The sequence below is a fragment of the Salvelinus sp. IW2-2015 genome, unplaced genomic scaffold, assembly GCF_002910315.2.
Source record: "Salvelinus sp. IW2-2015 unplaced genomic scaffold, ASM291031v2 Un_scaffold86, whole genome shotgun sequence".
Taxonomy (NCBI): domain Eukaryota; kingdom Metazoa; phylum Chordata; class Actinopteri; order Salmoniformes; family Salmonidae; genus Salvelinus; species Salvelinus sp. IW2-2015.
This window is the reverse complement of record NW_019942515.1, coordinates 212,722-231,182: the sequence shown is the minus strand read 5'-3', so window position 1 is coordinate 231,182 and position 18,461 is coordinate 212,722. Positions and strand designations below refer to the sequence as shown.

The 18,461-nt window shown below is 43.3% G+C and overlaps 1 protein-coding gene across 1 annotated transcript in view; it reads left to right on the top strand.

Annotated features, from left to right (window-relative positions):
* The first annotated feature begins 127 nt into the window (after nt 1-127).
* mpv17 (mitochondrial inner membrane protein MPV17) overlaps nt 128-18,461 on the top strand; it is a 36,176-nt gene continuing 17,842 nt past the window's right edge. Inside the window, 2 exon segments of the mRNA XM_024135171.2 lie at nt 128-197; nt 947-1,027. Of these exon segments, the coding sequence (XP_023990939.1) occupies nt 955-1,027 (73 nt within the window). The 5' untranslated portion in view covers nt 128-197; nt 947-954.

The following is an 18,461-nucleotide window of genomic DNA, read 5'->3' as shown; positions in this document are numbered from 1 at the left end:
TGTGAGAGAGAGAACTGAGTACTTGAAAATAAAAATCAAGGACAAAGCTCATCGTCACTATGTTGGTCACTTCTCACAGGGTTAGCCTTGCACCACCAGAGGGTGACATAATCCATCTGATGCTAAGTTTGTTGTGGAAGTGACGTCGGTTAGAATAGTCTGTGTTGTGTGTCTCAGTTGGATCTGTATTAAGGAAGGCATGTAACAATTGTATTCTATCTTTTCGCTTTGTAACACTTTCATTGTCTAGTTGTACCGTTTTTATTATGTAGAAATGATTTACTTGACTATAATGTTAGAGCTGCATGACAAGTKTCTTATTGGTGGCAGAGTAACGTTAGTGGCAGAACTCCAGAGAGTAGCTAAGTTAGCTAACGTTAGCTAATGAGGTTGCAAGGCTAGGATTAGGATGCTTTAAGTCTGGTTGACTAGGAAACAGGGTTATGTTGAATAAATAAATAATATTTTCACTATCAGGATTACATTAAGTACGGCAAGTATGACTGCAGTAGCAGTAACTAGTTACAGTGTAGTAAAGTTGTCCAAATCCAATTTTGCTGCCTCCCCCGTGATCAGGTAATGTGGAGAACGTTATGTGAGGCAGCACGTGTCATTCATCTGTCTGCCTGCCAGGCATTCCATTGCATAAGCTGCAGAGTAGGCTAGCCGACGTTTTCCATATGGCCGCAGTTACTTCGTCTGTGTTTTTAGTAAAGAAACGTTTGGTTGTCTACTTAGTGATATCAATAAACTGTACAGATAATACCCAACCATTAGCTTTTTTCAAAAGTCAGAATATTGTCATAATGAAAATAGTCATGTCTCCTATATCTAAAGTTATATATTGAACTACCAATGTCCACACACAATCAATCAGTTGATGGCAAGGCATATAGGTTATGACTGGTTATAAGCGGTTCTGACTAGATTGTCTGTTCCAGCATAGAGCGGAGAATGGCGGGCCTGTGGAGATCCTATCAGGCTCTGATGACCAGGCATCCATGGACTGTCCAGATAATCACAGCCGGTATGAAAACACCCACAACACTAGGTTACATTACAGTGACTACACTATGTCCACTGTCCCCCTCTACAGCAAAGCCTCTGGCATAATTTCCACCAAAGATAGTCAATTTCCCCCAAAATGTTGTCTTAGGCTTTCACCTGATTTCAGCTGCTTAAACTTTTTCAGCTCTGATGTCAAATCCATCTCACAGACTGTGTCTGTCCAAATGTTTACAAATGCAATCCCCCTATTCCATGGTTTATGGATGAGAGCTCGGGTCTGATTGGGGTTGTTGGATGAGAGCTCGTGGTCTGAATGGGGTTGTTCAATTTGTGCTGTACCCTAAAATGGAGCCCCTGTCTGTATTCTGTAAATATTTTACATGTTTCCTGTTGATTCAGTGACAGTGTAGATTGTGGTTGCAAACATCATAGGAAGCACTGTGACTACTAATCAGAGGATCCAAGCCAATATGACTTCATCGATATTTTGATTAGGTTTTATTGTTATATAGGTGTGGAAATTGCTTTGAAGACAGGTAAATCATAATGTTCTCCTTCTATATAGTTTTATTATGTCGTCTTGTAGAATATAGGTGTTTTTCCTCCTATAATGCTGAAGTGTCTCATTAACCAACATTTACATGCCCACACTGTGTTTTTTCTGTTAACACAAGATGGCAGTGAAGAACAGTCTTTTCACTAGCCTATACTGTAGGTCCTTGAGGTGATGCGTATGTCAGGATTAGGTGCCAGCCTTGTTTTGATAGCCAATTAAATCTAATCAAAATTTGTTCAGATATTTCACCCTGATTTGATAGGAATATTTGGCTGACTCACTCCTCTATAACTTGTACTTCAGTGGTAGCCCAAGTCTATATTGTCACTGTCAGTGTAAAAAGGCTTTGATATTTCCCTAATTTGTTACCTTGGTGTTTCTCCTCTCGGGGGCAAAGCTGTGTCTGTGTGACCGATAACGATTCAGAGTGGAAACGTCAACAACATCCCTATTTATACAACCACACGAGAATGTGCTGCCACGGCTACATGAGACTGCCTGCCAAATCAACCTTTATGGGATGATGAAAACTGGACGCTGTTATGAGTGTTTTGTTTTCCACAGTAAGTAGGCCTAGCTATCCAAAAGACACAGTTGCCTTTTTTCCAAATCTGATCTCATGCCTCAACACTTGTCTTGTTACTAGGAGGAACAATTGGCTAATTAGGGAAGTGCCACACCCCTGCCTTAGTCATTACCTCACTGATTGCATAAGGAGCGCCAGTGTCAAACCGCCCAGAAGCCTAGCAGTGCCAAAGCGGTCCTCTCTCTTTGCCATTATTAACAAAGGTGTGTTATGAGATTACAATTTAATTGATTATTGATATTCTTCTGGAATGTGTCCACATAGATTTGAAGGAGATATCCAGTACAGGGAAGACTGGTTGTAATAATTTGTAAGTCGCTCTGGATAAGAGCGTCTGCTAAATGACTTAAATGTAATGTAATGTAAATGTAAGAACGCATTAGTGCCCTTCCAAGGCAGCTGGGTTAAGGGGTTGCAGGCAGAGTGAGCATTTTATGTAATTAAGATGTCTGACTTGAAGAGTGACTCATCATTTTAGTTTTCACTGGAGAGAGAGAGAGAGAGAGAGAGAGAAGGGAGAAAGTGTACTGGTTTACATTTAGCTACTGTAGCTGTGTGGAAATGCCATTTATGTACTGTAGTGCACTGGAGACCTTCAGAAGAGCGAGAGAGGGCACCTGATAAAGAGAGATAACGAGTGTGTGTGTTCTCTCCACTGAGGGGACCACCAGACCTCACAGACAAATGAAGATCTGCTCTAAAAAGGCAGAGACACAGCAACTGCAGACAAACATACATTTTTCTGACCTCTTGTTTAGCTTAGCTCTAGGTCTGCTTACCTATAGCCTGTATGATACATGGAATTCAGTACCTGACGTCAGTCAGTCAGTCAGTCAGTCGATGAATGAATTGATCAATGGATAAATGATTGAACAACGAACAAAATTAATGAGGAAAAAGGGAGATCTCAGGACACCAGTGAGCTACGGTAGCAGTAGCTGATCCCAAAGTCAAGTTGTGAGTGTGGATCCTGAGAGGCACTCCTACCTGGAGGGATCAGGCTGGGTTGGCTTCATCAGTTAAATGCCTCTGTAACAGTTTAACTTTACGTCCTTCCCCTCGCCCCAACCCGGGCGCGAACCAGGGACCCTCTGCACACATCAACAACAGTCACCCACAAAGCATCGTTACCCATCGCTCCACAAAAGCCACGGCCCTTGCAGAGCAAGGGGAACCACTACTTCAAGGTCTCAGAGCAAGTGACGTCACCGATTGAAAGGCTATTAGCGCGCACCACCGCTAACTAGCTAGCCATTTCACATCCGTTACATTCACCCCCCTTTCGACCTCCTCCTTTTCCGCAGCAACCAGTGATCCGGGTCAACAGCATCAATGTAACAGTTTAWCTYYWCGYCCSWMCCCKSGCGCGAACCAGGGACCCTCTGCACACATCAACAACAGTCACCCACAAAGCATCGTTACCCATCGCTCCACAAAAGCCGCGGCCCTTGCAGAGCAAGGGGAACCACTACTTCAAGGTCTCAAAGCGAGTGACGTCACCGATTGAAAGGCTATTAGCGCGCACCACCGCTAACTAGCTAGCCATTTCACATCCGTTACACCTCTGAGGGCTCAGTGGATCCACTCCCTCCCCAGTGGAACAACCATCAGGCCCCAGGGGGAACGCCTGCCAACTCTCCCCCAGATCACTTCACTTAGCCTGGGCCACGTCAATCACCATCAGCCCCATTAGCCTCTATAGGCTCTGGCTCTCCCTCAAGGACGGGCCCCTAGAGCCGCAGCCAGCCAGCCTGCCAAGCTAGCTAGTGCTGACATCAGCACTCAATAAAGGAGGGGAGAGGAAGCTCGTTGGCACCTCTTGACTAGCTACGGGGCCATGTCTCAGTGGGCATCAGATGGTGGCTACCAGCTAGATGGATATGTTATTAAAGTTTGGAGGGAAGATGTTTTTGTTGCACCTGTCCTGTGGTTTTATCGCTGAACACTCACAAAGGACCTTACAAAAGAGAAATGGTAGCTGTAAGAGGGTAGTGTCTGGCTGTGTTTAAGGATGAGCTCATGTAGTGTTGATAAGCCTCGGGTTTCTCAGGGTTTATGGCTGCTCTATTCTTAAAGGGCCAGTTATTACAATAAAGGTTTACAATGAAGGAGACACTCCAGTCAAGATAGATCTAGGTTTATCTGATCTGTTAAGGTGTGTGTGTGTGTGTGTGTGTGTGTGTGTGTGTGTGTGTGTGTGTGTGTGTGTGTGTGTGTGTGTGTGCGCGCATGCGCGCGCGCGCGCGTTATGTTAAGGTCGAGTTGTAGATGCTCCAGTAAAAGCACATAAAAGGTTCCACCTTCTTCCCAACTGCCTTATTAGTTATTCCATGACATTTTAAGAAAAAGTTAGATCATACAAAGAGGGCTTGTCTGCCTTGGAATACATTATTATTATTAAGGCCCAATGTCCTTTTTAAAACATGATATTTGGCTGCGGGAGGTAGAGGCAGGTCTGAGCTGACTTCAGGTGAAAGTTCCCTGCTCAGTGTGTCAAACATGAGTACCACAACACCTCATCCTCTTGCTGATGCAGCTGGAGGTTTGTAGACTGGGGCTCCACCATGGCCTGATTCCAAACCAATCTAGCCACATTTCATGACCTCCTCCCTGCAGATCTGAGAGCATAGGGTCCACTCAGTTTTCTCCATGGTTTGATGGGGTGAGTGTGTGTGTCCTCTGTCCACCAATGTTCCCCTYAGTGTCACACCCTGATCTGTTTCACCTGTCTTTGTGCTCGTCTCCACCCCCCTCCAGGTGTCGCCCATCTTCCTCATTATCCCCAGTGTATTTGTACCTGTGTTTTCTGTTTGTCTGTTGCCAGTTTGTCTTGTCAAGTCTTACCAGCGGTTTTTCCCATCTCCCTGCTTTCTCAAGTTCTGTTTCCTAGTTTCCCCGGTTCTGACCATTCTGCCTGCCCACAGCCTGCCGTTCTGTATCTGCCTGACTCTGACCCGTTTACGGACCTCTGCCTGTCCTGACCCTGAGCCTGCCTGCTGTTCTGTACCTTATTGACTCTGCCCTGGATTATGGACCTCTACCTGCCTTTGACCTGTCTTTTGCCTGCCCCCTGTTTGGGTCAATTAACATCTGTGACTCTAGCTGTCTGCATCTGGGTCTTATCCTGAGTTCTGATACTCAGGTTGTGTCCCTTCATCTCTCTGTCCTTCCGTTCATTTCCGCCAAGAGAGGTGAGGGCCATCTGACCCAGGCCCTGTGTGTGTGTGCTCTAGTGTTTGTGTGTCGTTTGAGGAGTGGCCTGAGGGGCCAGTCAAGCTCACATTGCCCATAACAAACTGTTTTTAAATCTGGCCATTTTCTCTGCTCACTCCTTAGTCCCCCGCCGCACCACGCAGCATCATCATTTCACAACGGCTAAGCTAAAAACAGAAGCACACTAAATCTGGAGCTCTGTCGTCAGTGGCTGGATGGGCTGTCTCTGTCAGCCATGGTTCTCACACCTCACCGAGTCATGTATCTCAACGCCTAGCCTGGTCATCCTGCATCTTAAACAGGATGCTGTTCTGGATTTTAGAGGTGTAAGCTTTGGCCCAGGCAGCGCTCCCTAGAAACAGACTGGAGGTGTGGGCACTGGGCAGTGGTCTAATACGCTCCCATCTCTCCCTCTCTGTAGAGGAGGGGATTCTCCCTCTCCATGGTGTCTCATCACCCCTTTCCCCTGTTATCTTTCTGTCCCATTGTCCACAGTCAGGGCTGCTCATCTCTATTCCTCCTGATAAGTAGCATACACACCGCACACACAAACAGACCACACATACATACATACACATACAGACTGTTTACTCCTTTATCTAGCAGGCCTACTGTCTGCCAAAAGTTGTTTACAAGAATCCACAATTTCCTCTGTTATGAACCTCCATGAAACCCGCTCTCTCTTCACATGTGTTGTATCTGTATGACTCTGTTCATTAACTGCTCGGTGAGAGCTGGCATTTATCTGACTCTTCAGACCTGCCAGTGAGAGAGTGTCACAAAGAGGAATGCTTTGAGCCTGAAATTGGCTTGTGCTCATATCTAACGAGATACTGGCGACTTTTGCTTACGCAGAGAGAACAAATTTGCGTTGCTTTGTCTCTTGTCGTGATGTCAACAAAGGCTAGAACACATTGGTCTGTGCCTGTATTGTTTTTTGTGCAGAGTGTTGATGGAAATGTTTTCCCTCTCAGAAGTTTTCTAGTCAGAGACATGGTGGAGAGGAGTCATCTTTTTTTTAGTTTAATTTAGATGCTGCATCATAACAAGTTAGGAGTCACCGTTTTGTCGCAACTCTTTGTCAAAAGCGGAAACAACCCCCCCCCCCCCCCCCCGCAAAGAGACCATACTTTTTAGGCTGACATGTAGTCAATGGGTTTGTTTTTATCATCAACCGATCTCGCTCAGTCATATTCATCAATGCATCTCCTAAATCAAATGTTTGCATCCTCTGCTGTAGATTTCCCATATGAGCTGATCGCCGCAGAGACATGCGAGGCCGTTGTTTGTTTAAGCATGTATAAATAATGCATGTGTATGTTTGTTCCCCCCACCTTCCTGCGTGGGGGCGAGGGGATCGATGCCCCCAAGCCCAGCCAGACTCTGGACAGCGGAAGGGAATAGGACCCGTGACATTTCCAACAGATTGGAGGAGACGGCTCTGTCTTCTTGATTGGCACTCCCTGTGTGTGTTGACAGGAGGTCTCGCGCGCACGTGCGATTCCATGCCAGCGTAGGCCAAAAATATTTTTGGTATCAGATTGTTCAGGCAATTCTCGTTTAAAAACTTCATTGGGAGGAAGGATGTTTGACATTCTTTTTACATTTGTATCGCAAACCATGGTTTAGAATATCATGATGGAAGTGGCCATTTTAGGCCCTTTTAGACCTATATTTGCCTCCTATGATCCGTGAACCGTACATGATACAGGCAACATCTTTGTGTCATTATACTCCTTATAGTGTGCTCTCAAATATGGAGAATGTCAAGATTCTGAAATACAATTTTTCACATTCATTTGTTCAACATTCAGAATATTATTAATGTATCGAAAGGACCCTTTTTGATTTAGCTTATTTCTACTCTTCAAACACGTCAAATTTCCAGAATGCCCTCTCTGGTACTTTTAATGATATGACMCATTTTATACATAGAAATTAACATTATAGGTCAGTCAGTGGTAGTCACTAATATTTCTGAGGGWGCCACTTTTGTAAAACAAAATCACTGGGTGAGTCACCATAACAATCGGAGAATGGGGGTTGGGGGGGTCAGAAAGTAAAATTGATTCATAGGCCTACTACATGATATCAAATGGATTCATGCATGATATTTAAGATACTATTAACATGGACTATCAAGCTATTTGAATCTCTGATTCTCTATTTTGTGTCACTTGGGGGTATCAGCAACAAATATGTAAAAAATCATTTGATGTATCTTTGAATCTGACCTTATTGCCATTTATCTCAATAAAAGTTATAGCACAAAGATATGTCAAATCAGGTAATGGCATATTTCAGTCTGAAGAAGGTATGCTTTGGAGTGATTAAAATCCATCAAAGGGATTGGAAGTTCAGGAAAACAGGGATAATGATGATCATCAAACAATCTTTGTGTATGATAGTTTGTGGTGGATCAATTAATTTCCCTTAGTTAGGCTATTCTATGCAGATTTATCACTCCCTTCTAACGAGTCCTGCACAGCTTCATTCCACGTGTTCCTGAGAGTCTCGGCCTTCAAGAATGGGGTGAGGTCATAATCAGTAATAGCTCCAACCGTTCAGTCTTGAGCCAAATTAGTAGGAAGAAAACTATATGAAGATGCACCAGAAGTGTTAGAAACCACTTTTACCGCTCCGTTAGCCGATATCGGGTTCTATGAACTCAACAGCGCATTCAGCTGACTTTGGAAAACACAACATTCATTCAGAATCTTGCCGCGAGCCGCCAATTAAGTTGTCGACAGACGCAATGACTATGCTTGTTATWGGTCATTAACCAGTCACAGCCCTCCATTGGGATTGTACATTCAGCAAATCACCAGCAGAGTGAGTTCACTTTGAATCCATTTTCTCATTCACTGTGTTGGTGGTGCTCATAACATTTATCACGGCTTCAGAATTAGCAGAGCCCAGTCTGGAAATGTGATGTTCTTGTATAGTATATTGTTCCAAACAAAATGTCTTAAAATTAACAAAATCAAAAAATATACTTTTGAGATATTTATATTAATATTTTTTGTTGTTGAATAAATTCATRTGAAAATGTGTATTTCAGAATCTAGACATACTCCATAAGGCAGGGGTATGCAACTAAATCCAGCTGAGGGATTGAATAATTATAATAATTTTCACACTTCAAATTGACCACAACTAAGCCCAAAAAGAGATTGTATTTGAGGCGTTTTATTTATTTGTGGGAATACTTGGGAACAGACTTTCTAAATTAAACAATTTTTTGGCTGGATTCCTGGTAATTTCCAGTATTTCTTTTAAACCCAAAACCAAAATTTGCTCGTCGGGCAGCCTGTTGCCGACCGCTACCATAAGGATTATAATGTATCTGTATCATGTACGGATCATAGGGTCTTACAGGAGGCATGTATAGGTCTAAAAGGGCCTAACTTTTGCTTCCCTTTAGGCTTGAGGGCACACACTTTCTAGTAGGCTTATATTGAAGGTTCAAAGGGCACTCCTTCTGCTGGTGACTTGCTGAATGTAATTGGTTAATGACCATAATGTCAATGTCTATGTATAAAATGAGTCATATCTTTAAGAGTACCCAGTCTGGAAATTTGACGTGTTTGAAGAGAATATTGTTCCAAATATAATGAGATATTAATATTGTTCATGTTGAATAAATGAATGTGAACATTTTTATTTCAGTATCTAGACACTCCATATTTTAGCACATACTGTAAGGAGTATAATGACACCAAGATGATGTCTGTATCATGTGCGGTTCATGGCTCATGGAGTCTTACAAGAGACATGTATAAAAAGGGTCTAAAATGGCCACTTTCATCATGATTTTCTCAAAAATGGTTTGTGATACAAATGTAAAAAGTGTGTCAAACATCCTTCTTCCTATGTGAGAATTGCCTTAACAATCTGAGATACCCCAAAATAATTGTCTTTAAGCACCGTAAACACACACACACGCAGGACACGATCATGTCCCACTGAGGCCTATCTGGCAATGGCATACGTTTCCATCAGTCACTGAGGCCAGTGTCCATTGACTCCTCTCTTTCTCTCTCTTTTTCACTCTCATTGATAAAATGACACCGTACAAGTCCCCCCCCTCTAGTGCAGAAGTATTTACAGAGCAAGGAGCATTCGAAAGGTTTGACCTATCCTGTGTGACCGGGGCAGACACACTTCAGTGCGTCAGTAATCCCTATGTGTGGCAGTAAGGCCCTCCAAAGACAATGACCTACAGGACCAGTGTGTTTTAGGATGACTCATTCAGTCAGAGCTTTGTTGCCTAGAGGACAAAAGTTAACTTTTTAGGTGTTTTGTTTTATGTGACTCTAAATCAGGATAATCAGCCCTTGCTAAATCACCTCAATGGATTTGGAGAGAAAAAACATAAAATTGTGCAATTATACATTTTTAAGATGCACATCTCTTTGGTTGTGAATGTGTAGGAAAATTGTCTTTATTGGATTTCAGTGCATGTATAAAAKAAATGTATATTAATGTCTATATTGGTTAAATTGGCTTTGTGCCTCTATCTAATGATATTAGCCTATTAGATGTGGTCTCATCTTGTTGACATATCATTGTGAATCTACACATTGTCACAAATGTGCTACAGCTGTGTAACATCCAAATTACACTTGCCCATCTTCTGAAAACATCAGAAACCCTACCTCTTCAAAGAGTATCTTAAACACCCTTCAGGGCAAGTACAACTAATTGTCGGACGAGCAGATTATAGATTTAAGTGGTCCTAATCAGGCAAAAATCACAATATCAAACAATTAGGCTACTCTGATCAGAATTCGATCAAACTGTCCTCCGGATGTGATGTATTGCCCAATGTCYTCCCAATCTCTGCAGAATGCATCGCAGTAGAATTATTATATGCCTGCATTGACAGGCAGGAGCGGTCTTTCAATCATGAAGTCGCGAGATACGTTTTTGAGATCAAAGCAAGCTGCGTGTTCGRATTGTTGATATTCATTGCTAGTTAGTGAGTTATTTGCCCAGTTATAGCATGAATCGTGAATAATGTTGCGTGAGAAAGTTAGACGCATAAATATCAAACCACCTCAAAAAATGCTAACCTCCCCTGTTATTATAATGGTGAGAGGTTAGCATGTCTTGGGGGTATGATGTTTGTGCGTCTGTAACTTTCTCACTCATCATTATTCACGATTCATTCAGGATGATCCATAATCATGGTAGCATCCACATGAATGTAGAAGTGTTTAGAAACATATTCTATTCTTATTTACAATWAAAGTAACTCCAAAATGACACAATACATTATTTACCATGAATTTGTATAGTGCACAAAATAATCTGAAACCAAACCTAAACAAACAGCAAATGCATCCAACAAGTTTGTAGAGTCACAAGCTTGATGTACAGTAGTCATTGCGTGCTAGGAATATGGGACCAAATACTAAACTTTTGACTACTTCAATACACATGTAAGGGAATTTGTCCCAATACTTTTGGTCCCCTAAAATGGGGAGACTATGTACAAAATGTGCTGTAATTTCTAAGGAGTTTACCCGATATGGATGAAAATACCCTCAAATTAAAGTTGACAGCCTGAATTKTAATCTCATAGTCATGGTATCATTTCAGATCCAACGTGCTGGAGTACAGAGCCAAAACAACCAAAAATGTGGCACTGGCTCAATACTTTTGGCACTCACTGTATGTTTTATACAGTAGCCTATCAGTGCAGTATTTTACTTTGTGCAACGGCAGGAGATATAATACTTGGGATCAGAGACCAGCAGTCTTCCGTTGTCAGTACCAGTGATAATAAGTAGTTCCTTGCATGATACAACACAATTTTACGTCATTGTTTTGGCCCATGGTGTTACAGATTATTTAATTTTTGGGGGACGAGTGACTTGAGCTTGTACTTTGGACAAGTAGAAAAAATCAGTCCTGCTTGTCCGTTATACAAGTGGCTAAAAAAGTTATTGTCAAGCACTTGCCTTTTATGAACTAACACTCGCTCTTGACAATTTTGTTTCCCACTGACTTTGCTGATATCTACTTTATTGAGGAAAAATGTTCTTACTATTACTGATATGTGGTTGTCCCACCTAGCTATCTTAAAGGGAAGGTTGCACAATATATTTCCACAAATCTAACAACGTAGATTGATGATATTCCATCTAAACGGTCTTTATGCAAAAGTTTATCCCCCCTTACAATTTCACTTCTGTTTTCACAATTTGAATTACATTTATCAAAAACTCATATACCAACAATACATTGCGGCTTTGGCGAAAGAGAAGAACTGGTGGTGGTGGTAGTGCACTGTTTACCGGCATGCATGTTTGGTCGAAATGTGAGTAGCTAGATGGGAAGGAAGTCCTACCGCTTTCGGGTAGACTGGGTCAGGTGAGCTTCAGTCATATGTGGACCTCAYTTATACAATTACAACAGTGACCAACAGTGGAAGAGTGGATTCAACATGAAGCTGAAGCTAAAAATCGGTTCTTTGGCCACGATCAATGTAGGCTCCAATTCCACGGATGCCACCGGTGTTACTTACAGCACCACGGCTGGCGGCTTCGGTGATGGATGTGAATCGGATAAGCAGGTACTAAAGTGCCCAAAGAGTTGTCATGTTATGTCGCTAGTAGATTATAAAACACGAAGATAGCCAGCTATCTAAGTGCACCGGGCCATGCAAAATGAACTGGCCCACTCACACGGATCTAGCATGGTGTTTGGGGATGAAATAAGCTTGCCCAATATTGTACTAAAGGAGGCTAATGTTACTCCTTAGTCCAATGACCTTACATGTTCTGTTTAAAGGGTGAATTGGGTCTGGAAGCCAAAATAGCCAAATACTCCATCTAAATGTGGTAAGGTTCTAGAAACAAAAATCCAACTACTTTCATATCACATCAAAATAATTTCCCAAATGCGAAATACGTACTGTAGACTGTTTTAACCTGTTTTAACACAGTTGCAACGATAGCATTTTTCAGTGACAACACGTTTGTGGCGTCAGTCTTCCGTTTACACACAGGTGTTCGGAGACGCAGATAGCTAATTAGCACAGGTAGTCCACTCTGTCTTCTGTCTGTTTTCTGTAAACAAGCTCTGTAACATGGAAATATGGTTGTGTGGGAACCCTAACTATATACAGTGGGGCAAAAAAGTATTTAGTCAGCCACCAATTGTGCAAGTTCTCCCACTTAAAAAGATGCGAGAGGCCTGTAATTTTCATCATAGGTACACCGATGGTCACTCTGACAAGAGGCTCTAGAGTTCCGCTGTGAGATGGAGAAACATTCCCAGAAGACAACCATCTCTGCAGCACTCCAATCAGCCTTTTATGGTAGAGTGGCCAACGAAGCCACTTCTCAGTAAAAGGCACAGACAGCCCGCTTGGAGTTTTCAAAAGGGCCACCTTAAAGGACTCTCAGAACATTAGAAACAAGATTCTCTGGTCTTATGAAATCAACATTAAACTCTATTGGCTGAATGCCAAGCTCACGTTCTGGAGGTAACCTGGCACCATCCGCTACGGTGAATCATGGTGTGGCTGCATCATGCTGTGGGGATGTTTTTCGCGCAGGGACTGGGAGACTAGTCAGATCGAGGATGAAAAACCCTGCTCCACAGGCTCAGGCCTTCAGGCTGGGGCGAACAAAGTTCACAACGACCCTTAAGCACACAGCCAAAGACAACGCAGGAGTGGCTTCGGGTCAAGTCTCTGAATGTCTTTGAGTGGCGGACTTGGAACCTGAGTCAGAACACTCTCTGGAGAGACCTGAACAATAGCTGTTGCAGCGTGCTCCCCGATCCCAACTTGGCCAGAGCTTGACGGATCTGCAGAGCAAGAATGGTGAGAAACTCCCCAAATACTGGTGTTTGGCCAAGCTTGTAGCATCATACAAAGAAAACTCAAGGCTGTAATCGCTGCCAAATGTGCTTCAACAAAAGTTACTAAGTTAAAGGTCTGAATACTTATGATAAATGTATATTTCAGTTTTTTTTATTTGAATGAATTAGCAAAAATATCTATAAACTGTTTTGCTTTGGTCATTATGGGGTATGTGTTATAGATTGATGAACGGGGGGGATGACAATGCTAATTAATTTTAGAATAGGCTGTAACCTAACAACATGTGGGAAAAAGTCAAGCGTCTGAAATATTTCTGAATGCAATGTATAGCCAAGACATCGTTACTCATTGTGTATTTATTATTACATGTATTACCTTTCTATTTTCTTCTTCTCTGCATGTTGGAAGGACCTTAAGTAAAGCATTTTCACTGTTAGTCTACACCTGTTGTTTAAGAAAACATTGTACCAAGACAAATGTTGATTTGATTGAGCCCACGCTTCCCAGCTGTTCTCTCACTCCTTCAGAGACCTTACTCATACCTACTTGTGGCTTGCTATTGACGCACAGTCACAATTGTTCCCTATAACAGCTGCCAATGTAGTGTTATGTGACAGCACAATATTCCTCTCCATTAACATGACCACAAACAAACTTCCTCTCCTGTGTGGGTGTTTGTGTGTGTGAGAGAGAGCACAACCAATTGCATGTGTGTTAAAAGTGAAGTAAGACTGATACACTGGAACTACCCAGCCTTGAGGTGAGACAGTGAGTTTAAAAAGAGAAGAAGCAGTGAGAAGAGGAGACTCACGACAATGAAGAAATCCGATGCTCATTCATCTTGGCCGGCCGATGTTCACGTTGTGATTGGCCAGACCCCGCCTCTCAACACACTGCTGGGAGATGACATTCACCCACCCCCCAGCGTGCCTGTAGGAGAGAGGGAGAAAGAGGAGGAGGTGAAGAGGAAGTGACGAAGTGAGTAACAGAGAACATCATTGGGACTGTGTCTGACCTCTGGCAGCAGCCAGGCACTTGCCTTAGACGACACATGCCAACCTGTGATGGTTGCCAACGACAGAAAAAGCAGTAGAAGCCCATTCAAAGACATCAGCCCCATTAACATTTAATACCTGTACACCTACAGACTTCACATCGGGTTCAAGAACAAAGCCCCCTGCCTCTTCTACTTCTTACTGATAACATCAGACGTCACAACTGTTATGATTATCAAACTTAATGTACCTATAAAAGAATTCAACATTTTGACTCACCACATACACACGACTGTTATAATTGTTGTAACGAGTTACCTATAACATCTCTATGTTTATGAGACGCTAAGATATACTGTAGTTACACTGGTGCAGAGGAATGGTTGACTGGCAGTTGTCCTACTCTACACATGCCTACTCCTTTACAAAAGATTGTCTACATTCTTACATTTTATTATTTCGCCTACCCTCTTACCCAGAGCAGACTCTACAGTTAGGCATTCAATCTTAAAAGGAAGATTGCAGAATTTAGGTTGCTGCTTAAACATTCAGAATTTCTAAACTTCCTTTCTATTTGGATTTAACCTTCTATTTAACCTCAGCAGTCAAGTAAGAACACATCGTTGATCCTACACCGCCCACACGGCAGGGAGACTGCTAGGCACATTTTCGCGCAGCCCTCATGGGACTCCGTGAACCACAGGCCATGGACACACTCAAACCACTGCTGTCTGTTATGTAGACGCCTCAAGCACTTGAGATGCCAGTGCCTATAGCCACATGCTTACCATCGGGGAGCCCCTTTGTTTCATCCTTTCCCACTAAATTGTCCCAACACACCACCATAGTCACCTTTACACCTTTATTTTGTGGGACATTTATACTATCAAATTTGAATCCAATGCATAAGGGGAACGCGCCCCATTTGGGAAACGGAGGTTAGTAGACGTCAAAAGAAGAACACAAGGTAACTCAACCACGAGCTGAGCCACTGTCCATAATCAACTTACCTAGTCCTCCTTACTGTCTTAAGACAAATTATTCTGGCATCAGCCCCTGAATAAAGCCAAAACTTATGATATGAGCACTTCTCCATCGTGCCCTCTTTATTCTTCAGCAAAAAAAAACATTCTTTACGCACATTACAGCATGCAGGCTTTTAGTCATAGTCCCTTACACAAACCTTTGCTGTTAGCGTTACTCCTACTAGCTCAACCACTAAACGCCTATAAACACTCACTTATTATAGAGTTCAGCACCAGCATTTGTTGACTGTTACCACCAAAATCTAGATAAACCCTTTACCTCACATAGCACTGAACGTCTATACGACCAAACTGGCTAAAACTCTGTTGTTGCCTGCGTAGAGTACAGCTAGCCACATCGTCACTACCTGAGTGTTACTATTAGCTAGCAGCAGTAAAATTCCAGGTAAATGGCTCAACCCAAACGATTGGCTACCATGATTCCGTATAACGGCCAATGAAGTCAGGCAAATTCAAGCAAAAATAAGACTACCTTGAATTAAACATGACATTAAATCCGAATTAGCATCTTCACCATTACATTTCCACAAAACGACAGTATTCTTTGATTGATGGTTGCTAGTTAAGCTAGGCTAGCTCTATCCAGCCTTGATCCATGACTCTTAGTTCCAGTAACATTACACATAAAAGAAGTTGACGAGGGCTCCCCCCCGTTCAATTTCATCAGCGCGTGCGCTCTACAGACACCAACCTCACCAGCGTGCTTGTGACATCACCCAGCAGACCGCGGTTCGATCCCGAGCGCGTGTCACAGCCGGCCGGCCTGTGTCACAGACCTCTACTCCTCGAGTGCGGCGCATATATTGGCCCCAGCCGTATGTCGGGTTAGGGGCAGCGTGCCGGCTGGGATTATTGTCCCCATTACGCTCTAGCGACTCCTTGTGGATGGCCGGGCACCTGCAGCTACCTTCAGTTGCAGCTGGATGGTGTTTCCTCCGACACTACTTGGGTGCGCTGGTTTCCGTGGTAAGTGAGCAGTTGTGTCAAGAAGCTGTGCGGCTTGCAGGGTCGTGTTCCGGAGCACGCTGGGCTCTCGACTTTGCCTCTCCTGAGTCATAGGGATTTGCAGCGTAGTTCCTTGAGAGCCGTGATCGTTCGTCTCGAACAATAACATGCATCGCTCGCTGTACCGTATCTTAGCTGTTGTCAGGCCACTGCCTGTCGACCAAGGTATTACACCACTGATGATCCTAGCCCCACGCTCTTCTCAATTTACATCAACAACTCATAGCTCAAGCTCTCATCCATTTATATTGCAGATGGATACAGTTCTTATACTCAGCTGGCCCCCTCCCTGGATTTTGCTGTTAAATGCTCACAACAAAGCTTCTTTAGTGTCCAACAAGCTTTCTCTAAACCTTTAACCTGGTCTGAACACCTCCAAAACTTCTGAGGGTTTAGAGATTCACTACTCTGAGGCTGAGGTAGTCACCGCAGACAAAGGTACTTGATAATGGGTAGACGTACAGTGTCAGCACAGTGTACCCACATATCAAAGCTGTAGGCTAAAGTTAAATCTAGACTTGCGTTCCTGCTATCGCTATCACTCCTCTTTCGGCCCAAGCTGCCAAAACTTAACCTGATTCAGCATGACCATCCTACCCATACTAAATTACGGAGATGTAATTTATCGATCGGCAGGTAAGGGATGCTCTCGTAGCAGCTAGATTTTCTTTACCATTCGGCCATCAAGATTTGCACCAATACTCCTTATTAGACACATCTAACTGCCACTTGCTATACTCCACTGTAACTGGTCATCTTCTGTACCACTCGCGGTCGCAAGGACCAACTGGTTGATGCTTATTTTATAAAACCCTCTTAGGCCTTCACTCCCCTCTATTGCAGGATATCTACTGCAGCCCTCATCCTTCACCATACAACACCCGTTCTGCCAGTCACATTCTGTTAAAAGATCCTCAAAAAGCACACACTTGGTTATATACCCTTGTTGGCAATGACAGAGGTCAAAAACGGTTTTTCTGTAAGCTTCACAAGGTTCACACACTGTTGCTGGTATTTTGGCCCATTCCTCCATGCAGATCTCCTCTAGAGCCAGTGATGTTTTGGGGCTGGTTGCTGGCAACACGGACTTCAACTCCCTCCAAAGATTTTTCTATGTGGGTTGAACTGGAGACTGGGGCTTAGGCCACTCCCAGGACCTTGAAATGCTTCTTACGGAAGCCACTCCTTTCGTTGCCCCGGGGCGGTGTTTTGGGATCATTGTCACGCTGAAAGACCCTGCCACGTTTCATCTTCCAATGCCCTGCTGATGGGAAGGAGGTTTTCACTCAAAATGTCACGATTACATGGCCCCATTCATTCTTTCCTTACACGGATCAGATCGTCCATGTCCCTTTGCAGAAAAACAGCCCCAAAGCATGATGTTTCCACCCCCATGCTTCACAGTAGGTATGGTGTTCTTTGGATGCAACTCAGCATTCTTTGTCCTCCAAACACGACGAGTTGAGTTTTTACCAAAGGTTCTATTTGTTTCATCTGACCATCTGACATTCTCCCAATCTTTTCTGGATCATCCAAATGCTCTCTAGCAAAACTCAGACGGGCCTGGACATGTACTGGCTTAAGCAGGGGTCACGTCTGGCACTGCAGGATTTGAGTCCCTGGCGGCGTAGTGTGTTACTGATGGTAGGCTTTGTTACTTTGGTCCCAGCTCTCTGCAGGTCATTCACTAGGTCCCCCGTGTGGTTCTGGGATTTTTGCTCACCGTGCTTGTGATCATTTTGACCCCACGGTGAGATCTTGCGTGGAGCCCCAGATCGAGGGAGATTATCAGTGGTCTTGTATGTCTTCCATTTCCTAATAATTGCTCCCACAGTTGATTTCTTCAAACCAAGCTGCTTACCTATTGCAGATTCAGTCTTCCCAGCCTGGTGCATGTCTACAATTTTGTTTCTGGTGTCCTTTGACAGCTCTTTGGTCTTGGCCATAGTGGATTTGGAGTGTGACTGTTTGAGGTTGTGGACAGGTGTCTTTTATACTGATAACAAGTTCAAAACAGGTGTCATTAATACAGGTAACGAGTGGAGGACAGAGGAGCCTCTTAAAGAAGTTACAGGTCTGTGAGAGCCAGAAATCTTGCTTGTTTGTAGGTGACCAAATACTTATTTTCCACCATAATTTGCAAATAAATTCATAAAAAATCCTACAATGTGATTTTCTGGATTTTTCCCTCATTCTGTCTGTCAATAGTTTGAAG